We start from the raw sequence: 12,031 nt of genomic DNA, 5'->3' as shown, positions 1-12,031 counted from the left end.
GCGCTATACAAATAAAGATGATTGATTGATTTATTGTTTGTTCCAGAAGCACAAGGCACCGCATACACACCCATTCAAAAAAGCAGATATTTCAACACTGCATGCTGTTTATGGTTTAATCCATTTATTTAGCAGAATCTGAGGTAAAGATCAGCTGGTTTCTAGTTTCTGAATCCAAGGTAAACAGTAGAATTCTAATGGTTAGCCATTAGCTGTAGCCAATGAAAAGACAGTAGAGGTTATAAGTGTACATTGTCATGATTAGGGAAAGAACAAGGAACACAACAGATAGGTAAGACCCATTTGGTGATTGGTAGGAACCTCATTCAACAAGTAAATTGGTTTGGAGCTAACATTAATATTCCTGGTGTTTCTGTTGTTTTGAAAGCATATTACAAATTAAGTTCTTATAAAGGAAAGTTCTTATTGTTGTTTGTTTGTGTCAATGCCTTTACTTATGAATGTGGATAGAGCCCTATGAATAATATTGCATGTGACGTCAGCCTCTCAGGTGCTGTTGGAGAACCTCTCTGATGCAACAGTCTGGAAAATTGTTCACACTTCTTATTTGCCGTGTGTCTTTGTAAAGTTTTCTCAGAGCCCCCGTTCTCGACCCTGATCCCCTGAATGAATACGTTTGACTCATCTCTCCCTGCCTCCTTGTTGTGTTTTTCACCTGTTTTTCGACCTTTAGTAACCTCTGACTTGTTTTTGTAACAAATCTATCTGTAAGATGTTTGGTTTCAAGTCTGACTCTATCTGGCTATCGAACGACCTCACAGACATACCCAGCATGAATAGTTGACCCACTGTGCCTCCCTGGCCAAAAGTCTAGGAACTTTAGAGCTCTGAAATGCTTACTTAACCGGACTATTGCTGTGAAATTGCATCATGAAGGGGCTCTTTGATGCCATAAGTGTTGTATTATTTAACTTCATAAGAGTGTGAAAGGTCAAAAAATCGAGAGCAGTGGATTCAGATGGATAAAAGTCGTTTCTCCAATGTAGCAAAGAAATCAATGTAAAGCTGTGACTATCCATTTCTGACCACCAGAGGGCAGTCAAACTTCTTTAAGTTGATGGATTCAACACTCAATGAGAAAGTGATTATTAGGACTACTTGTCTCTTTTAAAGGTGACATATCATGCAAAAAAAATTTAATGGTTCTTTACCTGAAATATGTGTCCCTGGCATGTCTACAAACCCCCCGAGAATGAAAAAAATCCATTCTGCCCCTGTTCTGATTTCTCCACCTTTCTGTAAATGTGTGTGAAACGAGCCGTTTCAGACTTCCGTGTTTTTGTTACGTAACAACAATATCCGGTCTGTCACGGAGTCAGAGCTCGGAGCTTGTTCAGCCCATAGACTGTATAAAATAATACTGAATCCCTCCTCCGTTTTTCATTACCTGCACAAATGTGTGCTAACAAGGAGCTAAGGAGGGAGGCATGCTAGTTGTAGGCTGTCTTAATAAACACAAAGGTCGGTTTTACTCCCCACGTCTGCAGATTTGAAGATCTAGTGGATGATTTTTATTTATCATGGATAAGTGCTAGCACTAGTTAGCATAGCTACATAGCTACATGTCGAAGCTGTAGCTGTGTACCAAGACACACGTCGACATACTGACAAATAAAACAACAAGAAACACAGAATCTGTGACCAATGGTCCAGAAAAGGTCCCGCTGCCTTTCTGGCAGAGGTCGGTTTTACTCTCCACGTCTGCAGATTTGAAGATCTAGTGGATGATTTTTATTTGTCATGGATAAGTGCTAGCGCTAGTTAGCATAGCCACATAGCTACATGTTCATAGCTGTAGCTGTAGCTGTAGCTGTGTACCAAGACACACGTCGACATACTGACAAATAAAACAACAAGAAACACTAAATCTGTGACCAATCCTACATAAAAGGTCCTGCTGCCTTTCTGGCAGAGGTCGGTTTTACTCCCCACGTCTGCAGATTTGAAGATCTAGTGGATGATTTTTATTTATCATGGATAAGTGCTAGCGCTAGTTAGCATAGCCACATAGCTACATGTTCGCAGCTGTGTACCAAGACACACGTCTACATACTGATAAATAAAACAACAAGAAACACTAAATCTATGACCAATCGTTCAGAAAGGTCCTGCTGCAGGCGCCTCTCCGTCAGGATCAGATTCAGAGGGTTGAAGTAACGCGATCTCTGAGCAGCCGTGTATATTCAGCCAACATGTAAACATTAGATCAACGTGCTGGAGAGCCGAGGCACATCCACTTCCTGAGGGGGCGTGGTCAGAGGGAAAACAGAGTGTTCTGATGAGGACTGTAGAAGAGGGGTTTTCAGGCATGCCAAAATCGTCAAAAAAGTGTTTTTTTGAGCATAAACTTTAAAGACATGTTTTGGGGACCTCTTAGACCAATATATATTGATGAAAAAAGCGTGATATGTCACCTTTAAATTTCATTCAGTGATAAGCAGGAAGAATAAATAAAGGTTCGTGGATATTTAAAAAATACTGACAAATGCCGCCAGTTCTGAATGACTTGCTGGTGACATCATGACATAAGGTGAATTGTGATATTTGAAGTGTCCGTGTCGCACAGAAGTTTGAAACAAGGATTGTCTAATCACCTGCATGCAACTGGATATTTCTGTGTGCAATGCATGCAAGATGAAACGGAGTGCTGTTATTTGTGCCCAGATTTTCATAATAAGTTGTTTCGAAGTGGAATTTTCTGATAAATAAGTGAGTAAATGTTGGTAGGGATGTACTGCTGACCCCTCACACCCTGGACACAAATTCTTCAAACTCCTCCCCTCCGGTGGGCGCTACAGATCACTGTGCGCCAAAACAACCCGCCATAAGAACAGTTTCTTCCCCCAGGCTGTCACTCTGATGAACACTAAACCATAACAGTGTCATACCTGTTGGATCAATACTCTCTGTAAATATACATGTAGATATACAATGCAACAATTCTCCAAGCAGAATTCTATATATCTATTTTTTGTATTATTTAACTACTATTTTTATAATGTAAAAACTACCTCTGCTACTCACCACTGCACTTTATCATATCATTTTAGCCTGTACATATTAGTCATGCCTATTTGTTGTTCTTTTTGTATTTATAACTGATGTTATTGTTATTATTTTTATTTTATTTTATTTGGAGGTCTTATTCTTATGCCTTGTACAAAGAGAGCACAAACTGGATTGAACTCAAAATTGAAATAACTATTATTGTATTTCAATTCTCAGATATGGACAGTTGCATTATTTTTTTTTCTCTTATATTTCTTTGTAAACAAAGTCATCTTTTTTCATTTTTAAGGTGTGCCGTAACTCAAATAAAACCTCTGCACACTTTTTTTCAGCACCTTGCAAGAAAATACTTTGTTGGAAAATTTCAGAACAATTATAAAGAAATGGAAAGTGAACGATTCCCAAATAAAAGTATAAAATATATAAACAAATAAGGTAAATCTTTTTAATTAAACTAAAGTGCAGCTTATGCTCCTGGCTGTGAATTGACATGTTCTTCTTCAGGAATATCAGGGAAAGCCAAAATGCTGCCGTACCTCAGACTTCAAACACAAAGGTGCATCCTGAACTGCTCGGTCTTCACCTGCTGCCGCCATGTCTGTTATATGCTCGACTCAGGGAGTGACGAGAGAGCAGCGCAAGAGACTTCATGATGTTGAACACGCTGAGTGAAATGCAGATAAAGCCTTCTGCTGTTTACAAATAATATCGCAATGCACATTAAGTTGAATGGATTTTAATCCACCCTTATTTGTATCGATTTTGTATCGTCTTGGTATATATCCTTACATCCCTAAATGTTGGTGAACGCTCCTCAGGTAACGTGCCACTGGAATTTACAAACTCAATATTCATCCTCCTCTGAAAGCTCAGTGTAATATTTAAACGCATCTCATCTGTGTGTGAATGGAGAGAAGCAGCAGTTTGTTAGTCACACTCCTGTCTGTCTGTGACATTAACAAATAACACACTCTCCCTTCAGAGCCAAATGAATCAATAGAGTGCTCACCAAAGGGAATGACTGTTAGCTGTGTGTGTGTGTGTGTGTGTGTGTGTGTGTGTGTGTGTGTGTGTGTGTGTGTGTGTGTGTGTGTGTGTGTGTGTGTGTGTGTGTGTGTGTGTGTGTGTGTGTGTGTGTGTGTGTGTGTGTGTGTGTTATTCGAGCATCCAACCTCGACAGTGAGGACACTTTTGGATTAGTGATGACGTTCTAACTGCTCCTTATTTCTTCCCAGATAAGAAGAAAGTTAAGGCCTTATGTAAACCAAGGTCCCCACATAGGTACAGGTGTGTATGTGTGTGTGTGTGTTATAAACAAAACCAGCTGATTGTCGTTGTGCCACGGTGTTGGGATAAGCGTTTATGATCAACAGGTCTTTGTTATTCTCTCCATGAAGGCTGAAAATGTCAGAACCAGGCGATCACAGCGACATCTCAGGTCAACAAAGTCAATGGTGATTTGATGAAAAGGGTCTTGATTTGAAGGATCTCTCATCTCTTTTGTTCCATATCAATCAGACAACATCAGTCAGCATTAAAGCAGCTTAGTTGCAGTTGGAGTCTGTTTATGACGAGAGGATATGACCTCATGCACCGGTTCGTAGACCACCCGTTTGTAGACCACCCAAACTTTAACATCTTACCTGTCACCCTCCTGGGTTTCTTTGGACACAGACGTGACCATGTTTGGATTGTTTGGATGAAAGGATGGAGCTGGAGATCATCGAGCTGTCGTCGTACTTCAAGTTTCAAGCTCAACAGTCACGCAGTCTTAATTATAACAGACAACTGATGTAGAGACGTGTTTGAGCAACCTAGTGTTGTCCAAAGTAAGTCAATGACGTGGGAAGTGAGGAACTACAATGTTTAATGTGCTACTCCATTTGGATACCGTGATCCAGTTATTCACAGTTCCACTATATCTGGATCACAAGAAGCTTGCACAATATACAGAGGCTATATAGTCCTCGTCGCAGAGGTCACAGATTCGATCCCAGCCTCGACCATTTACTGCATGTCCTCCCCTACCCTCCACTCCCCACACTTCTTGTCTCTCTTCAGCTGTTCTATCTATTAAAGGCAAAAATGCCCCAAAAATATAACTTTAAAAAAACTAGCAGACTAAACGAAAACTCAAAGCCGAGGCTCCACCTGGTGTTCAAAGTAGGAAGTACAGGCACAATAGACACAACACTGTTATTGGGTTTCCTGGTTTATATTAATGCGTCAAATCAATGCTGCAGCCTGTGTTCGTAGGTCCACAGCCTCATTACCAACGCATGTAGCCGATACGCACCTCCTCCAAAATGTAACTATGTTTTGAATCGAAAACGTCCAAAAGCCCAGTGATTGGTTTCCTCAACAGCATTTCATTTTCTGCATTTACAGCCTTTCCGAAATTAGCAATCATCGGCCATGCATTTCATCCAAGCCGCAACATCCAGTCTCCAAATATGAAGCCCATGCGGAAGTCTTGTGAACTGCAATTCACCAAGCGTCCACTAGAGGCTGGCTGCAGAACACCGGAAACCACATACACACCTATTCAAAAAAGACGATCTTTACAGCAGAAATAAACATGTTTACAGCCTGGTTCAAAAAACTGTTTAGGTCTGAGTAGCTTATTTCTCTGTCGGCACGCACTGTACGGGGGTGAATTTTTCCCTAACTTGATGGATCAGAAGATATTAAGATAAGTTTTGCCCATTTAAGAACACAACTGACTTGACTGACAGGCGGGAACACTGTAACTGTTGGAGGCTCAAAGCCCGCCTCTTTTCCTGACACTAGCTCGACAGCAGTTTGGTTGAGTTAAGCATTTCCAATATGGCTCCTGCCGATGATTGTCTTCAACATATGGGTGCTGTAAAGAATATTACATCGATTATTTATACAGTCTATAATTCCATATCCTCCTCTCTATTCTTGCCTGTAATCATTGCTGTATGATAAACAGCAACATGTATCAGCTCTAAATGAACATAATACGCTCTGAGTCGCTGTGACAAGTAAACGGAGACCATAGCGAGGTCGGAAACAGGCACATCGATGCACAAGTATGTAGTGCTCACGCCCGTGTCAGCCACTCCTGCGTAGGTGAATACAGAGGTATAAACCAGGCGTAAGGGTCCTGTCAGGAACTTTTTGTTTGCGTTGATTTTGGCGCCCCCTGTGGACAAAGCAGTACTGACATTTCTGATTTGGTCCGACAGTTGTTTGAGTAGTGTTTTCTGGCAACACATCTCATCCTGCCTTCTGATAAACAGTGAAATGTTGGACTCACTGTGAATATTCAGCATGCTTTAAACTGTCTTGTCTGACTCCTACCTTCCACAATGTTTACAAGCATCAGAAATTACAACATAGCAACTGTCAACTTTGACACAAGAGCTTTAAAATATAGCAGCCTGTTTCCCAGCTCCAAATGGTCCCACCACTTTCACAAGGATGGACAGAGAAGAAGAGAAACTGCTGAACTTAAGCGTCACGTTGTAAATGTTGTTCAGCTGAACCCTCATCTGATCAGCTCTGTATCCGACTGTAAAGTCTCCGGGGGTCTCAGTATGAAATGTCAGTTAAATATCACGAACATCAGTTCCCACTGACCATAATACTCCCTCAGAGCTCTGCCTCTCACACGAGCGGTGATGAAGTGCGGCTAACTGAGCGAGCAACAGCTGGCATACAGATATTAAAGTGATCAGTTTCCATCCCCGAAAAACACAGACTGCTGCGCCAAGATATCAGACACCCACTCAGCCTCAGAGACAGTGGATTTCACGCTGCATTATTTGGGTGAAAACAGACAGGGTTCAACTGGAGAGCACGCAGGTCGCCACTGACTGAGCTGGAGTCTGTAAACGCCTTCAGTTCACTTAAACTCACTGCTTTATTTGAAGAATATTTGATCATCTTTTCCTTACATCCATTAAATCTGAGGTTTCTGTGCATCAAGTGGAGATCCTGAACAAGCTCTTACTGACATCTTGTGGCGGACTACTTTCATTACACCCTCCTGCACCTGGACCACTTTGTTTTATGCTGGAGTAGTATGATTATTGGGCTCAAATGTTCTAAAGTTTAAGGTGTCAAAAGTGTCAGTCTGCCGGCTCATAACTTTGGTCCTCACTGAAACATCTCGGAAGCTTCTCCTCTGACATTTGAGGCTCGTCTCAAACAACACTCAGAACATCCATCAGCCTCAGCAGTCCTGGTAAACATTAGGAGCCTAATCCAAACATAGAGGGGTCATGGCCCTGACGGGGACATTTTTTTGTATGTCATGACAGGTATTTACTATTTTTCAAGCTATTCTAGATACAAATATAGATACGGATGCAAAGTAAACCTGTAATGCACTTCCAAAAAGGGTCATCTCCTTCTGAAATCAAATACAATCACCCTCTAAATCCTACATGTGTTTCCATTTAGTGCAATTGCTCTTCAAATGTCTCCATTATTCTAAAACCCATGACTGAAACACAACACAAACAGGTGATTTCAATAGAAATACCACCTCTTAGGGTTTCAAGTGAACTGGAAAACTGTCCTGTGGTCTGACGAATCATAATCTAACATTCTTTTTGGAAATCATGGACGCTGTTTCCAAAAGGTGAGAGGGACCACCCTGCTCTCTATCAGCACACATTACAAAAGCCAGCATCCCTGATGGTATAGGGATGCATAAGTGCTAATGGCGGCCATGCAGCACTGGTGAGGGTCCTGCTTTTAGTTGCAAAGAAGATCATCACAGAAAATTAGCCTACCTATATGAGCATGTGTCTGTGTTTCCTGTGCCTAACCTACTGCTACTGATGCTTTTGATAATTAACTGTTCACTAACCCTAAACTTAAGAGTCATCTGGCAAAAGAAAGGCAGAAAACTCATTACATTTTCTAATTTCAAGGTTTTATTTCAAGTTTAGCTACCATTTTGTTGATATTTTTTTAATATAATAGTTAAAAGTACTACTATTGGATAACTTAAAAAAAAAAACATTCTGGAAGACATCTCACGACCCCCAATTTGTGTCTCAAGACACCCCAGGAGGTCCTGACCATAGACTGTATAAAATATGGACGTAGTATCCGTGACGTCACCCATCTGTTTCTGAAGAGCTGTTTTGAGACCAATCGGCAGCGGCAGCCATATTGCTTGTCGAGCGATTGTGACGTAAAGAGGCGGGCTTTGAGCCTCCTAGCCAACAGCTGCAGTGTTCCCACAGGCAGCTGTGCCTCTCATTGGAAGACTGGTAATCTCAATATCTTTGAAATTGCCGAATTAGAAAAAAATTCACCCCCCTCACAGTGAGAGGAAGTCGAGAAATAAGCTATTCAGACTACACTCATCTTTTGTACCAGGCTGTAAACATGTTTATTAATGCTGCAAAGATCGTCTTTTCCCCATTCATGTGTATGTGACTTCCGGTACTTCCGGAGCCAGCCTCAAGCGGATCCTCGATGAACTGCAGCTTTTAACACTTCCGCATTTTTAGACCGGAGGTTGCCGCTTGGTCCTGACGCACACTTTGAGAACCCCTGCATTAAAAGGCAAAAATACCCAAAAATATAACTTAAAAAAAAAAAAGATATTTTTTGGATGAGGTGGGCACCTGTTGCTTAATCTCTTTTTCGTTGACTTTCTGATGGACTGATTTGGGATATACATATTACTATTTATTTTACTTATCTATTTTTCTTTAAAGTTTATTGTATGCATTTCTATTATTATAGAATAATATTCTAAATTATTTTGATTTATTAATTTAACTTTGATTAATTGTATTTATTTATTAATTTTCACTTGTTTAAATTTTTTTTAATTATCTTTTATTTATTTATTTTTTTCGGACTATGGACTAGGTATTTAAATGGAGTACTTGTACATGAGATCTGCCTCTGAGTCATTTAAAGAAAATGTGTAGCTGACACATCTGTGAAGGCTCCATTAATGCTGAACAATATAGGCTACAGATATTATAGCAACATATGCTTCCATCAAGATAAAGCCTCTCTCAGGGAAGACCTTTAATATTTCAGCAAGATAAGGCTAAACTACATTTGGCTCTGTACTGAAGAGACTGGGTCCCATCTTGACATTTGATATGTTGTCTTTGCACTATCTTCAATTAAATATTGTCTTTAAATGATTAGCAAACAATCCAAATCTGTTTCTCTCACCATTTTACACACTGTCCCAACTTTCTGAAAACTAACGCTGTGTTTCAAATGTAGAGGATCCCTGGAAAGTTGAGGATACTCCAGGTTAGAGCGTTTATAGACGGTGTGCTTCTGTGTGCTCTTTGTGCTTTGAAAACTTTAACCAAATTAGCTAAAGTCAACAGTCAGCAGGCCTCTTCTTATCCTATTATGGTTGGGCCTTCTCCACTGGATATTTGGAATTTGAATATCCGCACAGGCTTCACTTCACCTTATGTAAGGCTGTTTGAAGTGAACCACTGTGCACTGGCAGACTGTAGCTCATACTCCAGGAAACACTCACATAATTTAATTCATACAATTAGAGATCTTCGTCTTACGATGTTTAAAAGAAAGAATAACATACTTTATGAAGTTAATGTGACAAAAAAAACATATCAAACATATTAAATAAAGTGGTAAAACAAGAAAAATACACAAAAACAAAAATATTACATATAGTAATATATGAAATGTTATAATATATGAAATATAATAAATTGTTTTAAAAAATGTTTTCACAGGTGAGTTGTTTTACTTTATTTTGTGACAACTCTAACGGTAGATAAGTAGTTTTAAATGCCCTTATTGTAAGTGTACGTCATAAAATGTCACAAAATTATTAAATGAATTATGGTAAGTCTTTAGTTGATTTACTTGTATTTCTCTATTCATGCCCTGTGTTTTTTTTTTTTTTTTATTGTTTTATACTTTATTGTGTCAATATTATGCATACATGAGATACATTTCTCACATGTTAAAACCTTTAACACAACATTTTGTTTGACATTTTGTGACCCTCCCCCCATATAAAATCAGAAAGTAATTAAACAAAAATATAACATAGAAAGAAAAAGGAAAAGAAAAAAAAATAGAAATAAATTTTTAAAAAGTAGGGTATATAAAAATAATAAAAACTAGTATTTAAAAATACATAAAAATAGTAGGTTTACGTCATAGGATTTCACAAAATTATACCAATTATGGTAAGTCTTGAGTTGATTTACTCATATAAAACTCTATTTATGCCCTGTGTTCTATTATCATTTTATATTTTTATTCTTTATTGTGTCAATATTATGCATACATGAGATACATTTCTTACAGGTTCAAGCCTTTTTAACTCAACATTTTGTTTGAAATTGTGTGACCCTCCATCCATACAAAATCAGAAAGTCTTAATGTGAAAAATATTTTTTTTATTGTAGAATATTTGTACCTTTGTTATTAATAAAAATGGCTGATTTAATATCTAATTATCATATTTTTTTAATCCACATTTGCTCCACAGTAATCAACATGAATCCTATTTAAACATATGTTTGAGGTTCTTATTGCAGCTGCTTCACCAGCTCCTTCTCCATCTCTGATTCTGATGCATCCTGCAGCTGTACCGGTTTTACTGGGCCCAGTTTCACCTTCCTTTTAAAGTCCACAGAGACCAGCTCCTTCTGGATCCTCTGCTCTCTCTGTTTCCTAAGCAGCGCCAGGATCTCCTTCTTCTGGTCCGCCATGGCTTCGTACCGCCGCCTCTCCTCCTGCCTCTGCCGGAGAGCGAGGGCATCCAGCCGCGGGGAGGAGAGCTTCAGACCGGCGGTGCTGCTTCCCCGAGGCCGGGACACGGGCAGCCTCTGGCGGATATCTGCAGACACGAGTCGGGACTCCAACGGAGGGAGGAGAGACTGAGAGCTCCAGAAGTGCCGGGCGTGAGACACATCCTCCGGGGAAGAGCCTTCAAACACGGTGAGGTATTTATCAAACTCCTCCTGGTCAAACATTTGACTTTTTAAAAAGTTTAAATTAACATAGAGTAAGTTTTAACCGGCTGACAGCGAGGGAAACAGGTGAGTTTGATGTTGTCACCATGGAGACTGGAACGCTACGGCAAGCCAGCAGGACCAAGAAACCTTTCGCGCAAACAAATACTCAGGCGTAGACTTAGGAAAACATAAAAAAATGTAACATAAACATATCAAATATGTTTTAAAAAAATCATGAAACAAATAAAACATATTACAGTTAATATTATAATATATTAAATATAATAACATAGAATTTTAATATATTAAATATAATTAATTGTTCTAAAATGTTTTTGGCAGGTGAGTTGTTTTGCTTCATTTTGTGACAACTTTAAAAATTAAACAAGTAGTTTCAAATGCCTCCATTGTAGGTGTACATCATTAAATGTCACAAATGTATACCCAGTTATGAGTTGATTTACTTGTATAAAACTCTATTTATGCCCTGTGTTTGCCCCAGCTATATTATAAAAGGTTAGATTAGATTATAATTTTAATTGTCTACAATGTGGAAAATTGCCTTCGGCTTCACACAGACAGACGGACAATACAACATTTGTAGACAAGAACAGAGAGAGCCAGCAGAATTCCTCAAAGGAGCCGATATTAAATATAAAACATATATAGATTTACATACACATACATAAAGATACACATTTATATAAATTTATACATACGCACATACATACGCATACACATGTACATGCATACATATATGCATCATAAAAATTGAGTTCATAAAAAATACATTATTATTATTATTATTATTATTATTATTATTATTATTATTATTATTATTATTATATTCTCTTTCTTATTCTTATTCTTATTCTTATTATATTATATGTATTATGTTTATATATATGATTATATTATTATAATATTATATCATATATATTATAATATTTTAACATCGCTAACAGTTAGCATCTCAATGTCTGTGTGCAATTCAAAGCATTTCATTTGAAGGCAGAGCAATTAAGCCTCTCCTCTCTCTGTAA

At 38.6% G+C, this 12,031-nt stretch overlaps 1 protein-coding gene across 1 annotated transcript; it reads right to left on the bottom strand.

Moving 5' to 3' along the window:
* Positions 1–10,410: 10,410 nt before the first annotated feature.
* Positions 10,411–11,119, bottom strand: hoatz (HOATZ cilia and flagella associated protein). Its single transcript, XM_034711901.1, has one exon. The coding sequence runs from the start codon at positions 11,004–11,006 to the stop codon at positions 10,560–10,562; it is 447 nt and encodes a 148-aa protein (XP_034567792.1). The 5' UTR covers positions 11,007–11,119; the 3' UTR covers positions 10,411–10,559.
* Between the last annotated feature and the right edge of the window lie 912 nt (positions 11,120–12,031).

Source organism: Notolabrus celidotus, chromosome 20 (genome assembly GCF_009762535.1).
Source record: "Notolabrus celidotus isolate fNotCel1 chromosome 20, fNotCel1.pri, whole genome shotgun sequence".
In the NCBI taxonomy this organism is placed as follows: Eukaryota; Metazoa; Chordata; class Actinopteri; order Labriformes; family Labridae; genus Notolabrus; species Notolabrus celidotus.
This window is presented reverse-complemented; position numbering and strand designations above follow the sequence as displayed.

Coding starts and splice junctions, on each gene's coding strand:
- hoatz (XM_034711901.1), bottom strand. CDS start 11,006: ATGTTTGACCAGGAGGAGTTTGATAAATACCTCACCGTGTTTGAAGGC.